At 37.4% G+C, this 25,711-nt stretch overlaps 1 protein-coding gene and 1 long non-coding RNA gene across 7 annotated transcripts in view; one reads left to right on the forward strand and one right to left on the reverse strand.

Moving 5' to 3' along the window:
• The window catches only part of GLIS3 (GLIS family zinc finger 3), a 160,107-nt gene that overhangs the window by 33,461 nt on the left and 100,935 nt on the right, over positions 1–25,711 (forward strand). For all 6 annotated transcript variants that reach the window (XM_051788406.1, XM_051788407.1, XM_051788402.1 and 3 more), the window contains exons 2-3: positions 3,400–3,607; positions 7,966–9,094. In XM_051788406.1, the coding sequence (XP_051644366.1) occupies positions 3,477–3,607; positions 7,966–9,094 (1,260 nt within the window). In that variant the 5' untranslated portion in view covers positions 3,400–3,476. The remainder of the gene's footprint in view (positions 1–3,399; positions 3,608–7,965; positions 9,095–25,711) is intronic.
• LOC127471484 (uncharacterized) lies at positions 14,769–20,109 on the reverse strand. The gene is made up of 3 exons (XR_007904672.1): positions 16,359–20,109; positions 15,734–15,829; positions 14,769–14,865 (listed from the first exon to the last, which is right to left on the reverse strand). It is a non-coding gene; the product is annotated as an uncharacterized LOC127471484 (long non-coding RNA).

Raw genomic sequence — 25,711 nt, forward strand, 5'->3', positions numbered from 1 at the left:
TATTCAGGGGAAGCCTGAAAAGTTTGGCAGGCACACGGCGAGAGGGATTGGGATATTACTATCAGGAAACAAATCTTCTATGCAATTATTTGAGTTTGTTCAGTCAGCAGCTACTGCGAGACCCCTCCAACTAGGGTGACAATAACCCTGCAGATACAGTGACACACAGAAAAGATGTGTGTGGTAGCTGGCGATTGCAACATCCAGAAGATTAACTGTGTTGTGAAAAAAGATCAAATTTGGTTTGAAAAGGCCTTGCTGACTTACAGCTAATCTGTGTGAAGAATACATTGACACAGTCTTGCTTACTGCTTGGTCTCTGTCCTCTTTGTATATTATTTATTGTCATACAATATGCTTTTTTAGTGTGCCCTTTTCTCCACATTTTGGTGAATAGAGTCCACACAAACAAGACTGGAAAACAATAATAAAGGAAACATTAAAACCAAGCATTTCCAAAGCTTATAATGTGTACATTTTCTGGTACATCAACACAGACAATCCTCTAGGGAAATTAACTTTTGCTCCTTTATTGCAATTATTTTATTCCTAGCTGTTACTCTAACAATAACAAAAGACAAGTTTTAAGGTATCTTCAATAACTTTCATACTGATTAGTTCAGTAACTGCAAAATTTATTAATCTAAGAGGTGTTTGAATTTGATCTGATGTTATGTATTTGTTATGTATGTAGTGTGTTTCAGAATACCAAATAATTAAAACTGGGTTTTGTTGACTATGATTTATAAATGGGAAGCATAGATTATAATTTCAAAGCTTTGGTGAAGCAGTTTCATTTTTTAACTGGAGCTACTGGTCAGAATTAACAAGTTACTACTCTTGACATGGAGAAGTAGACAAAGGAATTGGTTGGTTTTCAATTAATATCTGATAAAAGAAATTGTGTTTAAATTGAACTAATTTCGTAATGGACTCTTCCTCCAAAAAGTATAAGAATTATATAAATTAAGAGAATCTCATCTAAAATTCTGTGTTTCTAAATTAAAGTAGATGTATTTTTGTGAATTTTTCAAATGTCTTCAGAAGATTGCAGTGAAATATTTTTTCATTTCAAAGTTGAGTGAAGCTTAGCTATTAACCAACTACAGAGAATAAAGAGGGAAAAAAGGCAAGCTAATGAATGAGGAAGTGAGTGGATTAAAATATTTCCATTAAATATTTTTCCTGTTTATACTTATTGGCTATTACTGTTATTTATTGATAAAGAACAGCTTTGATTTATGTGTAATATATTTATTTGGAATAAAGGACTTGATAATCAGCTGTAACTCTTCCTGTGAGCCACCTCAGGACTGATTCCATCTCCTCAGTTATTGTTGCCTTTGTTGGACTGCCTCCTGATTTATATCTTAGTATAAAAGAAAAAAATTACTTCTCTTGCTCATTTAAAATATTAGCTTCACATGTTTTTCTTAGAATCTACAGCATCATTTAAAACCCACTGATGTCCTCCCAAGAGTTTCCCATTTATCAGCTGATGTGGACTCAGGGCATTAAGAAATTCATGGTTGTCCTTTCACTGTCCTGGAATTTTTGGGTCAATGATACAGGAGACCTGTTGTGAGGGCTCCTCTGGCGCTGTGGGTATATGATTCCAAATGCTGATGTAGGATATAGTCATTCTGACAGTTCAGATTTATCCAGCGCTTTTGAACACACTTTCTGACAGCTTGCCTTTTAGCAGCAGGCTGGTGTCAGGTCAGATGTCCATGTTGCACCCCTTTGACTTTATGCAAGATCAGATGTGGTCTGTACTTTTGTAGCTGGCATTAAGTCAGTGTAAGCTTCCCATCTTGTGCTCATACTTAGCTCAGCATATGTGGGATTGTATGCTCCTGCCTGATTCAGATCAAACTAATACTGTTTAGTGACCTGCAGGGCACAGATGAGGTATTAATGATGGTCTTCTGACACATTTATGCTTTTATGAAGCAGTAGATAAAATGTTAAGGCTGTGTTTTGCAAAGCATCAGTCTTTTACTTTGCAGTCTCTGGTGGGAGCTGATGATTTATTTATTCATTCATGATAATCTCCCCCACGCACTTTTAAGTGGAAGAATTGGTATTTTTCCTGATAACAGCGAATGTTTGTCAGTGGTAAAAGGAAAAAACCTTTTCCTTCCATTTCAGCCTTAGAGAAATGCCCAGGCAAGTGTTTATAAGGACTAGAGTCTTGCATTGCTTTTGTCTATCATTCCAGTAATACAGTCTCTCCAAAGTACTCCATTTCTCATTTTTTCCTTTCGGTGACTAGTGACCAGACCATCTTTGGCCATCATCCTTACCCTAACATAACAAATTCTCTTACCTGCTCTCTTCATCCCTGAGGTGCTGTGAGTGTCATAAATGCCTTAATGAACTTCTTTCTGCAGTTCACAACTTATTTGAGCAACCTGGAGAAAAACTTGCATGAGTTGTGCAACCATGTCAAAAGTAGATTTAATTTATAAGAATGGTTTGCATTGAAGTACTTTCCACTATTAGTCCTGATTTTGCTATCCTGCTTTGTGCAGTATTCTGAACACAGGGAAGCAGCTAGAAATGTGAATTGCCTAATTATTAATTTCTAGCTGTGATGAGAATTTGGTAGATATCCAACAACTTCCATATTATGACCTACATTTTAACTTTCTCATCTCAATGCATTTTAAGGAAGAGAATCTTGTAAACGACCATCCGTGACCTACATCAGAACATAAAGTACACAGAGCATTTTGTAGGTATGTCCCTGTATCAGTTTGAGTCATGGCAGCAGTGATTAAGAACAGATTGTGACCTTCAAAGAAAATCCAGTGTGCGTAATCTGTGGCCTTCAAAGAAAGTCCAGCATGCGTCTCTCTTTGATTCAGCTCAGATTCCTTTCCCTAGATCTCTGAGGGAAGCTGGATTCCAGCTGTAACCCTCTCCTGCCAGTAAAACTACGCAGTCAGCATTGTAGTTTGTGTGCATATCGATGGTCCTTTTGCTTTTTGGATGGCTGGTGTAGGAATAATGGAAGGGCTGCCTAAAGCTGTGGGGTTTTCAGGACATGGTGGTTTTCCATCAGCGTCCTTGGGTTCTCTGTTCCTGCCTTCTTCAGAGAGAGCAGTACTTAAGACCAGGCCTGGCCCCCCAGGTGAGGGCTGCTCTACTACCCGGTGATGCCTGGTCTTTAGTTTATGTATTTTGGCACATTTTACATGTGCAAAATTTATTAATTCCCTTGTAAAATATTGCTTTTAGTATTTGGAGAAGATTGCAAAATTCTTGTTTGGTTCCCAGTTGTCCTCATCTGAGGATTCTCATCACTTTCCCGACTTTGCAAAGTGATGCGAGTTCTGTGGCTTCATCATGGGTTCATGAGAGATGAGTCCTAAAACCTACTGTGTTTATTTTTAGGAGGTCTTGGTTACGGACATGAGCACAAGTCCATTGGAAAAGGCAGCTACAACAATGCAGTAGTCACCAGCATTCCCATGACAGTTCAACAGTTGGGACCTCTTCCACCTTCTGCTCATCAGGTTTCAACAGCATGCAGCCAGATCAGCCCTAGCTTACAGAGGTCTATGGATGCTTCCAGCCTGAGTGCTCCTCTGTCAGATACAAGGTCCTGAGTTGCTTCTTTGTATCCAGTACTTTAAAAAGATTTTAATTCTGTAATTAAAATGCAAACTTTCTGATTATTAAAATCGGAAAATCATGCTCTTTTATGCTGTGGGAAGTTGAATTCCATGCGCTTTAATTCACAGCGATATTGTAGCTATTCAGCTATAATATTTGGATCATTCAAATAAGGGGTTAAATTTGGCCACGCGAAGTCTATGGTTGATAGGACTTTTTTGTTAGATAAAGACTTTTTTATAGTCATGTAACTAGATTTTTGTGCTATGTTGGTGTCTGTCAAGTAACACTAAGGTCCAACAAAAAATTGGGTAAATGCTCTGCTTATGTTCCTCTCTCCTCATCAAATACCTTTCCTTTCAAATGATTTGTTTATATAATTAAGTTAATCACGTCAATTAGCCCTGAAAACTCATTAATTTTCCTAGTTCTGGTGAGTAGTTTAGTGAAAACTATGACCTCTCCCTGTAAATGTTGCCTTTTTATGTCACAACCCCCCAGATAAATATTTATTCATTAATTTTAAATGCTTAAATTTTGAAATAACGACTATGAGTATTGTCAGCAAACAAGAATGAAAGGAAAACAGTTATTTGACAACCTTCATACAAATACATTAGGCGTGTCCTGTGGATGTTAGTTAAACACAGAGTGAGAAAACATTCTGAATATGTTATTTCGGAAGCTGCATTTGCCATTACCTACCGAGTTGAAACGTAGCTTTGTATTTACAAAAGGCCACACGAGTCTTTATTCTCAAAACAGTTTACATTTTACTGTATGGCTTTATTACAAACTAAGGAACATTCTTGAAATAATTAAAATTGGTATTATGTAATTGAAAGTAAACCTTGCTTTACTCTAAGATAATTGTTAACATTTCTGTCACTTCAGTTGTGAAGATTGAATCCCCTGGGAAAATTTACAGAATTAATTATGCTTCTTAGGTAAACATGTCAGTAAAAACCATCCAGTCCTAAGATGATGCCAAATGACAAATCCAAAGACATGCCTTTGAGATGGAACAAAACCAATGCTAGAAAAATATAATTAAGTAATTATTACTTGCTTAATAAGTTTCAGTGTACCTGCATGGTTCCAAACACTGAATGTGTGGTTGATGTACTATGTGAGTACTGAGTTACACATTTTTGATTTTATTGCAAAGAAACATTTACTAAGGGCAAAGTAAAGTTGAAACTCTGGCAGAATCAAGACTCTAGTGTCCCTAGAGTATCTTTTAATGATTTATCAGTGAAGGTGTTATAAAGAAGGTTTGTCACACAAAAAAAGTAAATTTCAGCAGTTTTGACCTCAAATTGACTGTTTTATAGGGCAAAACAAATTTAAAGTCAGATTTTAATTTACAGATTGTTGAAACAATTTGGGGCTTTTTGTTTGTTTGTAGTGTGTTGTTTTCATTGCTTTTTTGTTTGTTTTTGTTTTGTTGCATTTTTTTATTTGTTTGTTTGTTTGGTTGGTTGGTTGATTTGGTGTTCTTGGTTTTTGTTTGTTTTTGGGTTTGTGTTTTGGTTTGGTTTGGGGGGTTTTTGAGTTTTTGTTTTGTTTTTTGGTTAAATTCCTTCAACTGTACACTGCTTTTGGCTAAACTAAGTTGACTCCATGATCCTTCCAGGGCAGAGTGCCTTTTCTGGACTTTATGTTTCACATACCATGGACTGTGTTCCAGAAACTTAATCCAAACCAGATTATTTACTGAATTGACCAAAACCAAAGTGAATAGTATTGATTTTTGTGGATGGAAGAAAGAAAAAAGTTGGCAAAATTGGAGTTCTGCTACAGATAGCATCAGGTTCTGGTGTATAGACCAGGAGGGATAAAGCCTTCCCTGTGTCTTTGAATTTCTGCAAAACTTTTTCAGTGTTCAGTTGTGCTGCTTGAAACCAGATGTAATGCTGCCATTTGCTTTGATGCAAGTCGGAAAAGGACCTAGGAAAGACCAAATGGTTCTTGGCTAGTAAAATAGAAGGCCATGAAAAGAGAGGAAAACATAGTTTTCGCTCTTTGATGTTTATGTTTAAGATTCTGGGTTATATTTTGACACTGTGGCCTCTGTACACACAGGGAGAATAGAAAGTAATTGCAAGTAATGTCTTATAAATGTTAATGAAAGATCTGGTCCAAACTCAAGCCTGTTTAAATGACAATTAGCAGATAGGCCAGTTAATACTGTCTGAGAAACTGGCACTCTGGTAGAGCTGGCCCTTCATTTTCATATTAGGTACATTTGTTTCCTGGCAGAAAACTACTTAGTCACAGTGTGAACTGAGTTTTAAATAAATCTTTGGGGGTTTTTTTGGAGCTGGAATCTTTATTACTTTTGAATTTAGATGCTGAAGTGGGAACTAAGCTTCTTCAGATTATCTTACTGTATACTTGAAATTCTGGACCAACTTTTTATTTTTGTCCTGTTCTGAGACTTTTTAACATATTTTTTCTTCAAATTCACTGACGGCTAAGTCCGTTTGTGTTAGGCATTAGTAGCTTTTTGAATGACACTGGTCCTACTATGCATCTGATTAAAATTCTTGTCAGTACAAAAGTAGACTTGTACTAGATTATTGATGCATGACTTCTTTTCCTCTACTCATAGAAAATAAACCTTTAAATAAACAAAGTGACAAAACACCCCCACTTTCCCCTTATGTTCTCTAGGTATAAACATATATAGCCTAGCATGAGGAAATCAAACCTCACTTTCTTGCTCTGTTGAAAACTGTGGATCTGTATTTGGGGTCACAGTATACTAACATGCTTTAACTGCCCTATCATGAGCTGTGCCCATTGGTGACAGACCCAACAGCCTAAATCAACTTTTTCACAAATACTTATCCTTTTAGATCTAAATGGTACGCAAGATTGACCTGATAGAGCAATCTCATTTTTCTCATTTCTCTCAATGCAAATTGTACTCAGCATGTTAATTGTGCTTTTTATCAGTAGTCTGTTTTGAAAGTGCCATTTAAACTGTGATGGAGTAACATAAGCTCCATAACAATATGCTGCACTGTTATTCAGTCTGAGCAGGATGTTTCTTATTCTTATACAGCAAATTAACCATCCATTACAAAGCAGGTATCTTGCACAAAGGAGCATTTACCCATTACCCCCACTGGTCACAACAGCAAGGCTTGGTGTTCTTTAAAGCTTCATTTTCTCTGTGAGCTATCTCAGTGTACAGACATAGCACCTGCAAATTGCTTCCTCTGTCCTTCACCGTGTGCCAAGCTTTCCTTCCTGTAACCTTGATCCATCACTAAAATTCTGTGCTTCTTCAAAACTGTATTGTAAAATAATAGCATGAAGAATTAAGCCTCAAAAGATAAGATGTAGAGGCATCTGTGTCTGTGAGATTGCTACGTTTATCTAGATACATACCTGATTCTTCCTATTGTTAGAGCCCCTTAAAAATTTCCTGCCAACCACTACTGGCTGGTAGGAAATCCAGGTCTGCCAGAGTATAAACTGGGAAAATAAAGACGTACATCCACTTGATCTCTACCCAGCATTTGCAGCCATAAATCAGGGACTCTGATGTCCTTGTATTTCCTTTTTATACCTTTCTGTAGAAAACAATGTTTTTAAGAGCTTATGAGTTGGGTTTTTTAAACTACCTGTAGAATATTTGCAGCATAAAGAAGTTCCATAATATCCCTATGAAAAACCACTGATAACAGCAACATTACACTTTTGTGAAAATTTTTGATTGCTGACCTGGAAGCAGATACATCGTCAAATCAAAACTAAATAAACCCCTTCAACCAGTTCTTCTACCTTACTAATTTATTTTGTTTGTTTTGTAAAGTTAGATATTATCTATATTTATAAACTTGATATATAAAACTTCTTTAGGGAAGTATTTGCATTACAGTTGGCAAAGTCACTCAGGTTAAATATTTATTCTCTATTAATCAGTTTTCTTCCCATTATTTTCAAGCAAAAATAATAGACGACTCAAATCAGTATGAGTTTCATATAAGACAAGAACATAATGCTTTAGCTTCAGAAGTCCAAACCTATTTACACCACAATTGGTGAAAAGAGTTACATTGATTTCTGCAGTGGTGTATCAAGAATCTTTACAGCAATTTTTCTTCAAAATCTTGAAGTTTTAAAATGGGTTTCTGAGTGACTTTTTTGCATATGTATGCATATGACCTTTTTGCCTCTAGTGGTACCTTAACTGAGTGTGCTAAAGTTGAGTACCTGAAATTAGGGACAATTTTTCTCACATGTATTCTTAATTTTAATGTGTGTGTGAAGTGAAAGAACCACTGCTGAATTGTCTAACTGCTTACTTTCTTTATCATGCCTTTATTTCAGGTCTCACTTGTCACATGAGTCTCTGACATCTACAACATTAAGCTTCTCAGAACGTCAGTCCACTTTGGGCGTTAAACAAGAGTGGTCACATGGGTACAGGACACTTCCTTCTGTCCCTCTTGACCATGGTTTACAAAATGACACTGAGCTGGGGGATCTAGTAAATTTTTCACCTGAAACATATATGTCCAGTAACTGCATCTCTAACTCATTATTGTCCTACTTATATGGCATGGAAAATAAGCATTCCCTTTACTCTAGTCCTCATCATTCCTCAGCCCCATCTCAGCCAGTCCGCTCCAAAAAGAGAGCACTGTCTGTGTCTCCTCTGTCTGACAGCATTGGGGTCAATTTCAATACAATCATCCGTACATCCCCAACCTCTCTGGTGGCCTACATCAACAGCTCCAGAACGTCACCAGCAAACATTTCCCCACAGCCTGAGGTCTATGGACATTTTTTGGGAGTGCGAGGAAGCTGCATACCCCAAAATTGCTCTATTCCAACTGCACAGAAAGGCCTCCTCATGGCGAATGACAATGTCACCTTCCCAGGGTATGCTGAGAATGGGGCCGGTGAGTACCAGCAGATGCAGCAGCTGGAGCAAGCCAGCTTGCAGATGACTGCCACAGGTAACATGGTGATCCAGCAGGGCATGCTGCCCACAGACAGCCAGGCAGTGGGAATCCTGAGAAACGAACAACTGGATGACTTCTCAGGCCCTATGGTGGACATGTCTCCTCCACCCCTGCAGCCGCCGCCACCTCCTCCACAAGGGCCGCCCCCGCCATACCACGCGCATCAGCACCAGCATTCACACAGCCTGCCCAGCCATGCTCACCCACTGCATGTGCCTCCTCCTGCCCCAGGCTCCCTGCTGGATGAAGAGGGTGAGCTAGATGATCTCAGCAGCAAACATGGCTGTCTCTGGGTTGACTGTGGTAAGCTGTATGACCAGCAAGAGGAACTCGTGCGGCACATAGAGAAGATTCACATAGACCAGAGGAAGGGAGAGGACTTCACTTGCTTCTGGGCAGGGTGCCCTCGAAGGTACAAGCCATTTAATGCCCGTTATAAACTGCTGATTCACATGAGAGTCCATTCAGGAGAGAAACCAAACAAATGCACAGTAAGTCTGATTTCTTTCTTTCTTACCAATTGAAGTCTCTCCGTTACTTATGAAAATATGGAGAAGTTGTGATTCTGCCTTTTTTCCCCCCTATTTAATAGTGTACTTTCTAAATTAGTCTGTGAGAATGAATGTTTCTGTCTTTCCACCTAGGTAGAAGGGAAAAGTATTCTTTAATTTGATGCATACCTACAGATAGGATTAGACAAAATGTTATTTTCTAAATTTATAAACTTCTACTGTAGACTGCAAACAATGACATGGTGGACCTTCATAAAGCAAAAACTAAGTACTTGCATGAAGGATACATGCAGGAAAGGTGCTGCAGAATAAATGTTGCAATTTATCCTGAAATATTCCTGCATCATGTTACACCTCTTTGATATGAGGAATTTTCAGGATCCTGTGTAATGATACCATGAGAAACTGAGAAGAGCTGGGCATTTTTAAGGCAGTTGTTTGTTTTATTACTAAAAAAAAGCAGACCCACAGCCCTGTTTCCATGAATATAGTAGGAATAAAGCACATAATAATTTTTCTGTTCTCAGATACTAGCAGTGAGCATTCAACCCCTAAAGTCATGTTTTTCTTGCTGTTTTTCTTAGGGTCACTGCAAGTCAGTCTCATACATAGATAGTCACATGGGGTAATAATCTATCTATTAAGAATCAGTTTATGCATATTCTCCAGTGCACCATCTATAATCTATGTCATTCAGATTCTTGATTCGCCTTACATATGGTCTGTATTGTGTTTATTTTGTATCAGCAGAAAGCAACCTCACCAGTGCTGTTTTGAGTCCTCAGCATAAAGTAACAAAATGATAAAGATATAATTTCTAGGCATAAGTGTTGATTATTACTCACTTGAAAAAAACATATATGTTTTCGTTTGGTGAAATATAAATTGGTGCTTGGAGTCTATTTCAGTGTGTACCTTGTTGAATAATTTTTTAACCATGATGTAGATGTTTGCTTGTACAGTGCATGTTTGCTTGTACATAGTACGTATTTCTTTCACTTTTGTTTCTTCAGTCAATCACCTTCAGGAAGAGTGGATATCTTCCTAGATTTCTCTCATGAATTTAAAGGACCTGATAGAGATCGTGTTGTCCTGACACTAGGAAGGCTCTTTATCCTTCCCTTTTGTCACACCAGAACTTTAACTCAGGCTCCCTGGTCTCTGAATATTTTTTTAAATTCTGTAATACTCTTTTTATGCTCTCCAGATATATTGGATCAGACCATTAATTTTAGTTCCTCCTCAAGGATTTCTCGTCAGCTTTGCAGGGAGAGAGAGAATGAGGAAAAAAAAAGAATTATTGTGAGTCAAGAAAGTAATTTTTCAAGGGAATATCACATGGAATTAAAGATACGAAAACAGGCATCATGAAAACTCACAGATGAGTGAAGACAGACAACAGTGTGAAGAAAGAGGACGGGAATGGTGAAAGACCACTGAAATCCAAGTACCTAGGGTCTTTCTAGTCGGAGAATTATGGTAAGGGATCCTGTTAGACTGAGGAAAGCATTGTTTTGGTAGCAGTCTATACTTCTTGCCCTGCCTGTTTAGCAAGGGTACTTGCTGACCTTCTCATGATTATAATTCCTCCTTGAGGATTCCTTAGCTTTGAAGGAATTATCAATCACTGATGATTAATAATGGATAAAGTACTTCATATGATAAAGTTTTTGAAATTACTAAACTGAAACTAAAGTTCATGCCAAGTCATGCTGTGTCACCAGAAATGAAAGGTATTATCTGTATTAGCTTCCCAAAGAGTGATTGCTTTTTAAGCATTAAAAGTTGAGATTAATTTTACTGAACTTAAGCAGGTACTGCTGGATAGCACCAAGAAGCTTGCACATCAGAAGGAGCAGCCAAATATTTAACTTGCTTTCATGTTTAGAATTACGATGAAATGTAGAAATATTCAGGGTGGTATTATAACCCTCATAATGTGGGCATGCAGAAATGGCGTTCTTTATCAGTGTTTCAGTGAAACAGCTTACTCCTTTCTTTCTTTACCATTTCACAAATGGTGTGAATTTGGAAAAATATATTTGGCTTTCTGTTGCTCAGGGGCCATGGTCTTTTGATGTATTTAGGAAACTGTGCTTCAGCCAAACATCATACCTTTTCATCAAGCAGTAAAATTTGCAATCGTATCAATACAATTTAAGCTTTTAAACAGAGATTGCAAGTGAGATATTGGGAGAACATTTTGAGCAAGATTATAATGAAGTAATTCACAAAAAATTATGCAAAAGAAATCTGAAACTTTTCACCAAACCTGTATGAATTTATGCTTTTAAATGTAAAATGAAAGCAATCCATTTGTAATCTTTATTTGTCTACCCAGGGGTTTTCTATAATTTATTTTCTGGTTCTACATGTAGGATACCTCTTTCTCTAAAATTATTATGAAGTAATAGTCTATGTCCACTGCAGTTCGCAGACTAATAACAGGCAGTCTAGTAGACCTAGCAGGAAAAGGGAAGAAAAAAATGTCAAATACATAGCTATTATGTGAACGAACCAGATTTACTACAGCAAATATAGCAGAAGTAATCAGACATTAGGAGGAACTATCTTAATGTATATCAAGGCATCCTGTAATCAAAGGCAGGCCGTTACAGCAGTCACCCTAGTGCCATCACACACTAATCATTGTGTAAGCATTGCATGTGTTGATGGTTCCTAGCATTTTGCGAGACAATCTTCTCATTAAACATATATTGCAATGGGTGCTGTCAGTATATTTATCATGTCATTATGTTTATTTGTCAGTATTATTTCTCTCTGCACAGCTGTGTATTGAAAGAATATTATTATACGCTGTGCTGCATACCCAGTGCGTTGCTGTGATAGTTAGTGAGCTTTATATCAGCAAGCTTTACAAGGTTTCGGTGGTAAAAGTTCAGGGTTACTTCCGAGTTGTGTTGTTGTAGCGCTAGTAGAGATAATGTGAAATCAGATACACAAGTGAACTTCATAAGATGAACTTCATAAATTTATTTTATTCTTCTGTGTTATCGTTCTGTGATGATGAAATCATGTAGTTAAGAGACTTGAGAAACAGCTAGGACTGCAGTATTTGATATGCTTATAGTTAAAATCAGAGCCAAGTAAGATATCCCTGTGACCTCAGCATCTGTTTTGCCACATCTGAACTAGTATCTATTTATCTATGTAAGAAATATTTGGAGTCATAAACTATAGCTACAAGCGATACTCTAGTCATTAGTTCCTGCTTGTTCTGGGTGAGCAGTCATCTTTGATTCTGAAAGATAAAACTGTTGAAGGGTGAGTAGTAATCGGATAGCAGCACACCAAAACATGTGATGATCAGGATAATCAGATCCAAAGTTAAAGATAAGCACTTTTAAGGTCAATCCCCGAACATATTTGTTCCTTCAGTGCAAAGGTAACTAGCATGAAGTGGAAAATAATTGCATACCAATCCTGATAGATTTGTTTTGACCTGTTGTTTTTATGTGAGTTGGGCTCTTTTTTTCCATCTTTAACTGAATTTGCTGCTGAAGCTGCAGATTAGGTCTCATCAATTTGTTTCAATATAATATCCCTGTGTAAGGAAAAATAATACTGTATTTTTCATTCCTGTCCATTTTCAGAAGACTCGTTCTTGTTCTGAATAATAACAAAAAACCCCTTTGATTTTAAGAAACATTAATTTTATGGAGTCCTGCATTTTCTTTTACCAATGTAGGTGACTGTACTTGGCCTTGCTTTATTAGGTGGAAATCTGTGAAGCTGAAGAGTAGATGCATGCAAGAAATTGATTCATTTTGAATAGGAATTCATTAAATAACTGTTAAAATACATTGAACTCCCTTACTGTTCATTAAAACATCTTTCAGGTTCTATTCCAACTTATTTTACCTGGAAAACATTCTTCTTTTCAGTGACCTGCTTTAATGCCTAAAAAATTATTTATGACATGATAATACATATTTAGTGCCTATTCCTAAACTTCTGTATATGAGGTAGGTATGGCATGTTCAAATGTGTTTATCCATTAATCTACACATTAGCTTAGACTTTGTAGGAATAAATTAAAGAAGAAAAATGTGAATGAAAAAATAATGTTGAAATGCAAGCAGTAAGTGCACCAGTGGCTGAGATATATATAATCTGTAACATTTGCCAGCAGTTACCACACAATGGCATTTGAGACTTCTGCAGATTTCCTTTGGATTAGAAAAAAGTAGAATTCCCAGTAGCTGTGGAAACTTCACAGTGGCAATTGGCATATGCTGACCTTTTGCTCTCTTTGTCTCTACCTGTGAGCTCATTTTCTGCTCAGATTCCCTTCTTTTAAAATGAGCATTTTTACTTTTTAAGTTCAACTGCAACAAGAGGTATTTAATTAGCCTTGTTGTCATACTGTGCAAACATTAAGCTTAATATATTTATTCTAGTGAAAGCAGCAACAGCATGTAGTTAAGAGATAAATTCCAAGCTATCTTTTTACAGTTTCATTCAAATACACTAAGAATGCTTCCCCTTTTGAAACTGAATTCAGTCTTTTTTGTTTTCTGTAAAGTTAAAGTTCTGAGTTGTGTTTCAGCACAATGCCACTAGTATTATGGGAGGTGTTACATGATAACATTTTTTTAGCATAGCTGCTTGATGTGATTTAAACCAATCAAATTGCTAGTATTCCTGTCAAATTTGAAGCAACATCCATTTAATATCTGCTAAATATCTGAAATTATCCCACAATACATCAGTTTACGAAACACCTAAAACAGCAGCTATGGTGAAAAAAAGAAAAGAGTGTGAAACTTAAAACAGTTGTATAATGGATTTTTTTTGAGACACAAGAAAACTTCTTTGGGTGAGCATGAGTATTTAAATGGATTTGTGTGTGTGCTATTTGAAGAACATATGATTGGAAAATGTGTTCAAGATGAAGTTTTGTTTAAAACCAGAAATGCATCCTGTAAAAATGATTGGGAATTTTTTTTCCATCTCCAGGCTTTAGCAGTGTGTCTTCATATGGTGTATTGTATCTGGCATGTGCAAATATTTTATGTACAGTATATGCCGCTGATAAGAGAAGACCGTATCGCATCCTAGATTGTACTGAAATCTTGACAAAATAGAAACAATATAAAATTTTCGAATTTGTTTTTGCTTACATGCTTGCAAAAGAACTTTTCACTAGCATTTGAGCACTTTGTCATAAACAATGTCAAAGGAACAGTAATTTAATTGTCAAGTTGCTGAAAATTAGAAAATGCCAAGTTTGTAGTTGCCTGTTGCTGATTTTTTTCACTAACTCAGTAAACAAACTGAAACAGAAATAACATGGAAAATGCAGAGATGTATGACTAATTAAACAATATCATGGTGTATAGATAGAGCAAAGTTGAGTTTTAATTTGCAATCATAAAGCTAAGACTTCCTAACTCTCACAAGTTTGTGCAATCTTAGTAACCTACTGTTTTTGGTTATGATATCTGAGCTGTTTAAATTAAAAACAAATTATGAATTCTGGGTGTGCCTTCACAAACATGTTCAAACTCATGTGATCACATAGATGGCATGTAGCCCAAACTAATAAAACTTACCTCTCAGCAATGGTAATAATGCTCTTTTAATATTATTCTTTCAGTATGAAATACATAATGTGTCCATAATTCAAAATGTAATGATAGGTGCTTTTTCTGTGGTTGCTGAAGATGCACTGCTTCCACTGGAGTTCAGCGAGCACATGAAGGCTTATGGAACCCAAGGTACTGACCCTAAATATCAAAACATCTCTTTATGCATTCAAAAATACAAAGCAAGCTTCTTTCTACATGCAGATGTAGAACTCATGCTAATGAAAAATGATAGTCAAAGAGCTGTATTTCATGTTACAGAATAAAAAACTTACGGAACATCTAATTTTATTCTTGTTCTTCTAATGAATAATTTAATTTTGATATTAAGTATTTCAACCAGCTTTTCTTGCCTTTTGGCTTAGATAATTGAAAAGCTAAAACAGAACTTTAATGAAATTTTGCAAGCAGGCATGTTTTTACTTTCACTGTAATCCAGAACATGACTGTGAAGCATCCAAAAATAGCAATGAACATTCCTAATTGCACAAATACTATTGTTTGTATGGAAAGGTTTCTTATTTATTACCTCTCTGTGCTTGTGGATAAGCACAAAGATTATATTTTACTTACTTTTATTTCCCTGTAGCATGATTTTAATAGAATATATTTTAGATATTTTTCATTGCTGTACCAAACTACAAATAAATGATAAACTTAAAAAATGAAGCACTCTTAAGTTTCATCTACTTGAAGTATGGAATCCTAAAACAAACTTTGCATCTGCCAAAATTTCACCTGCAAGAAGTTTAGAGGGTATTCTGGAGTTTGTTTTTTGTTTGATTTGTTGGTTTTGATTTTGTGTTTTGTTTGTTTGTTTTTTAAACTTGGATTTAAAACTAGAAAATTATTTGAATTCAAAGCTGGGGGGGTGATGGGGGCTAGGAGACTAAATGCTAATGTTGTGGTTTTGGAGCATGTTTGTGTTAAGTATTTGGAAATTGGATTACTCTCCAAGCCATAAAATCTTTTTTAATAACTTCTGTTCTTTTTGTCAATTTTACTTTACATTTTCAGCATCCTTGCTTGGTTGATGACTCAATGTGTATCAGGAACAGAGAGAGTAAACTTAGAAGCATTCAGTGGTAGAAAAGTCTGACAATATCTGGTGGGAAAACAGAAAATGCAAGTTATGATACAGGTACAACAGAAACAGACAGGGACCTTTTCCAGAAAACATTATTCTGTTTCAAAGGGAGGAAGAGAGAAGTAGAGGGAAGTAGTTAATTGATTGTGTTGTGCATTGCAATGTTACTTCTTCAGAAAGGAAATACAGTTTTAAGTAAAAGTAAACATACTGTCGGCTTTATTCAGGTGATTGACACTGATTTCCTAAGGATTAGAGATTTAATTAATGCTTCTGGTGTTCTGGAAAACTTCCCAGACATCTGAGTTGTATGGTTTATCTGTGAACATAGGCGTTAAAAACAAGTGTTGAGAATTAAGCTGCATAGAACAATCATTGGATTATTTGTACTGAGTGATTAGGAAGTGGAAAAATGCCACATACCTTTCTGCACTAGTTAAATATGTTGCAAAATGAATGCAAATATATTCTGAAGCATTTGGACATACTAAGGTGTTCTTTGACATTTCTTCAGCATTCAGATCTTATTTCAGATATTTTTACTGACCTAATGTTTAAAGGACTCAAGAGAATGGACTGGTCCTGTGAACTTTTAAAGGCTAAGTTGCAAAGCAGTAGTCTCGTAGACGTTAGAGAGATTCCTTCAGGCAGAGTCTTGAAGTCTATGACGCACAATTCAGTGATTCCATTGATTTCTATGACATGTCTTGAACACAGGTTTACATAGTCATAGAATCATTTGTATTGGAAAAGACTTTTAACATCACAGAGTCCAAATGTTAACCCAGGGCTTGGGAGAAGAAACTGACCCCCACTTCACTACAACCTTTTGGATAGTTGTAGAGAGCAATAAGGTCTCCCCTGAGCCTCAAGCACGGTAGTCCAAACACTGAGAATGCAGGAATCATCTTGATTTACTCTGATCCCTGAGCGATTCTGTTTTATTGTCATTATAGTCCCAATTAGGTGTGGAGGCATTTAGCAGATGCGAAAAGCTTGCGTACTTTTATACATAGATACTTGCAGGGTAGGTTTCCAAAGAACTTGAACAGTATAAAGATTAAGCACTGTTCAGAACATGGTTATAGCAGACTCTCCTTGCAAGTGGTTGAAATAGACATCTTGTACAAGGATATTACCAAATATAGCCAGTGCAGTGGAGTCCTCTCTTCCAGAAATGCAGTTGCTGTTCATGTGTTAACAGCGTTTGAATAACTGATGAACAAACCTTTCTGAACAATCTGCATGGAAACAGGGTGGTCTTTTTAGAGATAGTCACTGTGAAGGTCTGTGTCTGTGCTGAACTAAAGAAAGAAAATTCAGAAAGAGGAGCTAGTGAGGATGCTGTGACTGTTTTGTCTAGAACTGCCGTGGCACTCAGTTCTGGTCAATGCATCATGTTTTGCTAAATGTTGGTATAGCCACATGGTGATTGTTTTCTGGTACCACTTTTATTCACTCAGAGTGCTTATTTTTTCTGTCAATTAAAGACTGTTTCAATTTGGGTTTGATATTTTCTTAACATTGTTTTTCGGGCTATATGGGGACTTTATGAGTACTCAACTCTTGAGAATTAACACTCGTAATTACAAAGTTCAAGATCATAAGTGAATTGTTTTAGAAAGATGTCACTGTGGTAGGAAATTTTTTTGAGAGCTATTTCTGCATGAATCTTGAAATGTAATGTTCCATGAAGCAGTGTTCTTGATTCAAAGAGTGGTTATAAATAATTTCCCACTGTCTCTTTTCCCCCTCTTTGATTGCTTCCTATTGGTCATCAAGTGGCACGAGCCCAAGGAAGAGATGACAGCATGCCTTTTTGACCCATTTCTATAAATACTTTCAAACAAAGTTAAATTTCTTTGTCTCTTTATTATATTTTTTACTGTTTAACATTTGCAGAATTGCCTCCAAGGTTAATCAGGTGTTAACATCAAGCAATGTCCCTTTTCTTCAAGGTCTGTCCTACTGCCAGTGGTTGTCTTTTCCTAGTAATGTTCAGATTTCTGTTTTAAGAAATTGCAGCTATGCAAACAAGCTTATCTGGGCCAACTATAAAAAATCATTGATTCTAATTAGGAGTTGTCACATAACAGAAAAAGACAATGCACCTTTTGTTCCATGAAAAGTCTACTTTGCCTGCTTGCAAAAGTGCATGGATTTCTTTCCAGTGACTTTACATAATTGGTACGACAAAGCTTCATTCCTGTGATCTTACAGTTTCCAAATGACTCAGACGTATGTGTCCAACTTTGTTTAAGTTATTTGATGGTAATCTGTTGCAGAAGTTGGTACATGGCATGAACGTGAGGTCTGCTTTGTTTGTCTAAAGGAATGGGGTATGGGTAAACCAAATTAACGAATGTTTATGTTGAGACTGCTGAAATTATCGAGCGCCCATTTTTAAAAGTGAGCTACTGTTGAGAAACAAGGTTGCTCAGTTCTGACTGGGGCACAAGGACTCTAGGGTTGTGAATGCCTGGATAAATGTGTTCTGAATCCATTGTATAAATTACCAATGTGAGCTGCTAAGTTGTGACACTCATTTTATGTCTGCAGCAGTGAAGCAGGTCCAGTATCACATAACTTGTCAAGAAGACATACAGATTGAACAAATACTGTAGAAATCATTATAATTGATAACTCTGCAGGCACAGCGACTGGAAATATGCAACATCTCCCCTTTTAAACTCAGAGTGTTAAAGTCAGTTAAATGAATCTGTGTAAAGCCTGGGTTGGCAACATGACGTTTCAGTGAATCAACACAGAGTTTAGTTCCAGATTAAAAGCAAGCCATCTGCAAGATTGCTCATCTGCTTTAACTGTGAGAATGTTCTCGAAAATCTGTCATGCGGATTTGTGAGAGCTGACATTCCCTCTGAAGGCAGAGGTCTGCTGCTTCTAGTTCTGGTTGTCAATAGTAGCTGAAGTGCCACTGAATGCAACACTAACCTTGAATACTCAGTCTGAATCATCACACATCTTGAAAAATGGTGGTGACTTCTTTGGATACTCATCTCCCATCATCCTTCAGTTATCCACGTTGAAAAGCTTTGGAGTAAATTTTTCCCTTTCTTCTATGCTTATCAGAGCAAGATGCATAGTGGTCATATGTTTTAGAGAGCAGAAATAAACTCATCATAGCAGGTTCTGTTTCCTAATATTAGTTCTTACACTGCTTTCATGATAGTAGTATGTGGGTGCTTTTTTTTCCCCCATTATGAAGGGAGAGATGGATTACTGAATTCATCATCATGACTTTTGCAGCTGAAGTAAGGGTAAAATGTTAACATCCTGCTGTTTTATGCTGTATTTTGCTGGTATGACAAACCCTCCAATGCCATCAAGCAAAAATGGTATTTTTTGGTATATGGTATATTTGCTGGTCAGCAAGGAAATGGTATCCTGGCCAGTCTTTGAACCTGAGGGAGACAGAGAAGACTGCAGGTAGCTGAATATGGAGAATTCTAGATTCACAGAATCACAGAATGTTCTGAGTTGGAATGGACCCACAACTTTTAAGTGAATGGCTCACAGAAGGATTGAATGCACAATCTTGCTGTTACTAGAACTAGGCTCTAACCAACTTGAGCTAATCTCAGGATTGCTCACAGGGAAGGAGGACTGTGTTCATCCAGCCCCTGGATGAACATGGCAGTGAAGTTCTGATGCAATTTTATGTCAAAGATATTAGGAGTAGCTGAAGAAGAAGAAAAGATGGAAATGAACTGCTTTGGTAAGGATGAATAACTACGATAAATTGTTGCAGTGAAAATACAGTCTTTATAAAGGAAGGAGGGTGAGACAAATGGTGCTCTGTTTGTAGTCCCAGTAAATGAGAAAAAAGAGTAGGTTATCCATCTCTCAGGCCTTGAGAAAATGGTTTTTCCTTCAATAGTATGTAATATAACTGAGAAGCATAGGGCCTTTTGTGGCTCAGAGCACACAAGGCAAGGTTGCAGCAGAGTGAGGCAGCTGCATGTTCCTTGTAGAGGTAATGGGGGAATCATGTCTCAGATGTGGATACAGAGAGCATGTCTAGCAGTGTAGGGATATTGAACATTCTGTAACAGACTGTGCTGGTGACAGAGACTGTAAACAAATACTGTGGTATGTCTTAGACAAACTGCTGCCTGAATGTTTTATTTCTTGCTGCTGCTACTTGTTTCACTAGGGGATGGATGGAAGGACATCGTTGAGTAGTATAACTTTGATATGTTGTCACATGGAAAGGAACAAAATTAGGCTACCAGGCTTTATATCATGTGTGATGAAGACATTACACAGGTTTTTGGGCATTCTTATTTTATGCACACTTAGAAGTTGCATTTTTTTTCTCAATTTTTAACCTTTGTAGAAAGGATTCGATCACTTTTTTATGAGTGATGAATATTTTTCTTCAGTTTTTGTGAAATACTGTGTGGTGGGAGCAGTATTCCATGAGTTTTCATTTTTACTGAAAGCCTTTTCTTTTTAAAAAAGAACAAACTATTTTTAAAAATCCCTTTTTGTAGGAAGAGTAGGCTGAGTTAAATAGCTTGAACAATTTCAATTTTTGAATGGTACTTAGGGTTCTTTGCATTAACTCATAGAGTATTTTGACTTGCTTGGCCAGTAGACTTTCTAGAAACTGCATGTTTTTACTTCTGAAATTAAAAGCGTAGACAAAATGCAATTTCTAATAATGAAATGGGGACCTATTTTACTAACAGATAGGCTTTTCTTTTAAAAAATGCTTTTACTTGAGTCCCAGAAAAATAGTTGTCCATTCTATAAATTCACAGTAATTTCATGTTTTCAATGTCATGATATGATATGATATAACATTGTGTGCTTGCTGTCACATTCTCCTCCCCAGCCACCACTTCCAAAACCAATGCAGAGGGAGAAAATAATTTAAGTGTGTTATTTCAAGTTACACAGGAAGTTGTGAAGTATTCAACCTGTGTAGAAAAGAGTAGGCACTTTTTCTTTTCTCCTTTTTTTCTTTTTTTAGTGTTCTCATTTATATTAGCCTGCAGGATAAGATAAAATGCTCTGTTCTGAGGTTCTGTCTTCTGATTCTAGTCATGCCAGATCTGCTAGCAACTTTTGGTCATCTGAGTTATTCATATGAATACCAGAAGAACAGATTCTTAAGTTAGAAAAAATATTATGGTTTTCTTAACTTACAGGATTTTGTAGTGTCAGAAGATGAGCTAATCCACAACATTAAATTTCAAATGATTGTATTACTGGAGATTTGCATGTTACTGGCCTCCCACAAAACCACAGTAAATCATAATTTCTAAACACTTAGTCTACTAGAGCTCCTCAGTTCAGACATGCATTTTATTTTGCATTTGGAGTAGACTGGTTATGTACATATAGTACACAACAACTGAACTAATAAATAGTAACTTGTGAAGTGTTGGTACCTTGATGGCTTTCAAGTGTACCTATTGACTGTGTATAAGAAGGAACTGTCAGAACTGTAGAACATCCTGTGTGAATTTGAATAGGCCTGATCTTTAATATATTTGGTGATTTTTGTGGATCACAGAATCACAGGATGGGTCAGGTTGAAAGGGACCATGATTGGTCATCTGGTCCAACCTCCCTGCCCAGGCTGGGTCATCCCAGAGCACATGGCACAGGATTGTGTCCGGACAGTTCTTGAATATCTCCAATGAGGGAGACACCACAACTTCTCTGGACAATCTGTTTCAGTGCTCAGTCACCCACACAGTAAAGAAGTTCTTCATCATGTTCAAGTGGAACTTCCTATGCATCAATTTCTACCTTTTCTCTCTTGACCTATTGCTTGGTACCACTGAGAAGAGCCTGGCTCTGTCCTCTTGGCACCCCGCCTTCAGACACTTCTACACATTAATGAGATCTCTTCTCAGTTGTCTCTTCTGGAGGTGGAACAGGCCCTGCTCCCTCAGCTTTCCTCTTAAGAGATGCTCCAGTTCCTTAATCATCTTTGTCACCCTCTGCTGGACACCTTCCAGAAGCTCCATGTCTCTGTTTTTCTGAGGAGCCCAGAACTGGACACAGCACTCCAGATGCGGCCTCGCTGAGCAGAGGAACAGGATCACCTCCCTTTGACCTATTGTCAGTGCTCTTCCTAATGCACTCCAGGATACCATTGGCCTTCTTGGCCACAGTGGCACACTACTGGCTCATGAACAGCTTGTTGTCCACCAGGACCCCCAGGTCCTTCTCTGCAGAACTGCTTTCCAGCAGATCAGCCCCCAGCCTGTACTGGTGCCTTTGGTTATTTTTCCCCAGATGCAGGACCTTGAATTTGCCTTTGTTGAATTTCAGGCAGTCCTTGTCTGCCCATCTCTCCAACCTGCCAAGGTCTTTCTAAAGGTCTGCACAGCCCTCTGGGGTATCAGCCACTCCTCCCACCTTTGTGTTTTCAGCAAAATTACTGAGGAGCTTCTGTCCCTTCATCCAAGTCATTAATGAGTAAGATAAACAATACTGGACCAGTATTCAACCCTGGGGGACCACACTTATGACAGGCCTCCAACTAGACCCTGTGCCACTGATTGCAATCCTCTGGGATCTGCCATTCAGCCAGTTCTCAATCCACCTCACTGTCCACTCATCTAGTCCATATTTCCTGAGTTTGTCCATGAGGATATTGCGAGAAACAGTGTCAAATCCTTGCTGAAGTTGAGGTAGACAATGTCTACTATTCTCCCTTCATCTATCCAGGTAGTTGTTTGATTGTAGAAGGCAGTCAGGTTGGTCAAGCATTTAACTTTGCTTGGAAGACTGGGGTAACATTTGCTTTCTTCCAGTCCTCAGGCACCTCTCCTGACTGCCATGACATTTCAAAGATGATCGTGAGTGGCCTTGCTGTGGTGTCCAACAGCTCTCTCATAGTTGTGGATACATCCTCAGGGCCCATGGACTTGTGGATGTCAAATTTGCCTGGGTGTTCTCTAACCCAATCCTCCTTGACCAAGGGAAACTCCTTCCAACTTTCCTTACCTTAGTCTCCTGGGTCAGAGTTTCTTGAGAGCTGGTCTTGTCAGTGAAGGCTGATGCAAAGAAGGCATGCACCATTTTTGTTTCATATATGTGATTAGCCCTATGCTTTGGTCAGGAAAATTCTGGAGTATATTATAATTGATAGAAAAAAGCAATTGTCAAAAACTGGGCATATTTTTAAATAGTTAGTTGTGACCTGAATTCCATTAAATTTATACATTGGTTCCTATGGTCCAGAAACTTAATCTTGCTATAAATCAACTGTTTGATTATGTGCAAGAGCTTTGCAACCAAGCTGAGAAATGAGATGCAAAGGTAGGAAAGCAGCAAAGAGCTTGATCACTGTCCTTGCATCAAAGATACCCAGGGTGGTTTTGCTGTATTTTCTGTGGGGCATTGAACCCTTCACAGAGAAATACCTGTCCTACTGTCTTTGAAGATAGCCTCCTTGGAAAAATGTCATTAGCATCTGGAACAACTTCCAGGTGATATATTCAGGAGGTCAGGCGAATTTTAGCATGCCATTGTTTCATTATTCTAGGAAAGTTAGTGAGATGCATCTTGACAAACATGCATGGGTATAGTATATGGCCCATACGTCTGTCTCCCAGGGGATCCATCCTAGGAAATGTGGAGTTAGTCCTTCAAGTGCATGTGTAGACGAGTCCAGAGCTAGTTGCAAATCACATGCTTATGTAAAGAAGCTGTTTGAGACCTGTTTTGATTAGTTTTGGGTCATATCATGTATGAAACGACATATATAAACACACGTTTGATTTTTGAGAACTGCATTTTCTGATAGCTCAATTTTTGTTTGTTATAAATAGCTCTTCATAAATTACCTCTAGTGCAAAATATGCTGGGTCTATTTTGCTGCCTGTTAGAACAGCTAAGTATCTCAGTCTTGGCTACTTAACAAGTTTATGGTTTACATGGTTTGTGGTAATAAAAATATGATAGCCTTAGTGTGATGTTTCAGAATATTCACAGGTCAGGAAGGATCACAAGTTTTTCTCTCATCTTTTAAGTAATTGTACTATCTGACATATGGATGGCAGACCATGAGTTAGATTGCTAGAGGTGTATTGCAAAATAATGCAGGTTTGGGCCACTACAAACAGCTAAGTTGCAAGACTAATTCTTTCACAGAAGTAACAGATTTCTTTCAAGAAACTTGGATGATTCAGAAATATTTGAACAGAAATCAAAACACAAGCATCACCATACTGTGTAAGAATAGCTAAAGCCGACTCTGCTACAGCTGTAAACAACAGCTAAACTGGCTAAACTTGCATTGAAATTCCGACTGGCAACAGGATACATACATTTTAATTAAAGCAAAATAACAGAGGAGCATATGCTATCTTGTAATTTCACTTTTTCTGATAAAAATTGCTGTTACTGCTTAACATAATTTATTTTTTATACTAATTTCAGAGTATCTGCTGAACACTTCATTTTATTAGGATATTAAACATATATTTTCCTTTTCCTTAATCTAAAGCCTGTAATCAGTGATACAGTAGTGCTCTTAAACATGGATGCTTTTCCAGCATTGCTGTACAAGCCCATCAAATGCTAACCTGCTTTTAAAATGCATTTTTCAGTTAGTTGTAAGTAGAATGAAATACCTGTGTGTTTCAAGGGCTGATAAGCATTCAAAGAGAGAACAAAACTGATTTCTCACTTTGAGTAGGAGACCATCGATGGGAATGACAGCAGAATGGAGAAGTGGCTTCTCCTCTCCTGCCAGTGTAGAATGGTAACTACAAAACTTGGCTGACTTTGGAGTAGTATTGATTGATGACTTTTTTAAAAGGCATGCATGCATTGTGTTTTGTCTGTTGAAAGAAATGCTATAAAGGCCTTAGTTTGCAGTCAATTAATCTTCTAGAGTAATTTGTTTGCCTGATTCTATTGCCAGATGTGCTGTCCAGGTACAAGCCACTTTTTGTAGTGGATAAAGAGACTTAACTCATAAAGGAATTTATTATGTTTCTCTGCTGTAAAGTACATTGATCTTGCTCATGGAAAATGTTAGTACTTTCTCCTTTGTTTGAACTGTACCTCTATTTTTTCAGTAATTGTTGTCTGTGACTTAGATCTCGTTAGGATTATGCCAAGGTCACTGAATGGCATGTCAGCTTAATTACAGTGGCTTTCAAGCTGAACAGTTCTGACTCACAAATAGGAATTCTCAGTTAGGTAAATGAACAATCTGAAATCTCAAACTGTGTACCTCAAACTGTGGTCCTTGCAGTAAGATGCTGAGTGAAGACTGTATTCCTTTGCTCCAGTAAACAGCAGCTAAATTCAAAAAGCCCTTGACTTGAAACAGAACTGAGCACCCCAAGGGTTGGCCCTAAGTTGCGTTTTTTAGCTGTCTTATTTTAAACAGATTAAAAATGGAGTTTGTTATCCCCGTGTTATCCCAGTTGAAAAGCTGTATAACACTAGTGGTAGGTGTGAGACATCTGGTCCCCTAAAGGAAAGGTGTCTGTTAACAACAGAGTGACTTGTCCATTGCAAACAGTGAACTATTAAATAGTTCTAAGCACTCCACAGGAGGCAAAAAATTGAGGTCCTTCTGTCAGGTTAGAAGTCCAGTTCTTAAGGAAAGGCATAAACAGCCTGCACTCTTTTACCCCAGAAGTTTCCATGTGTTGAAAACCATCTTATAATTTTGTCAGGGTATGTGTTTTTGCTTCAAAATCTTAGATCTTTCTGCAGCTGGATGATGCGACCCACATAAGAATTCTGTTTGCAATGAGAGGCAGCTCCCATTTTTAGTGATCTCCCTTTCTTTTTGTACTCTATGTTTTACCGAACTGACATCCACATATCTTATAAATCAGACTGCCATTTGCTTCTGTAACATAATTGGCTTTATTTTGCACTTCAGAGGTCTTTTGC

This window comes from Manacus candei, unplaced genomic scaffold, assembly GCF_025592945.1.
Source record: "Manacus candei isolate 608988 ecotype Guabito, Panama unplaced genomic scaffold, ASM2559294v1 h1tg000024l, whole genome shotgun sequence".
NCBI lineage: Eukaryota > Metazoa > Chordata > Aves > Passeriformes > Pipridae > Manacus > Manacus candei.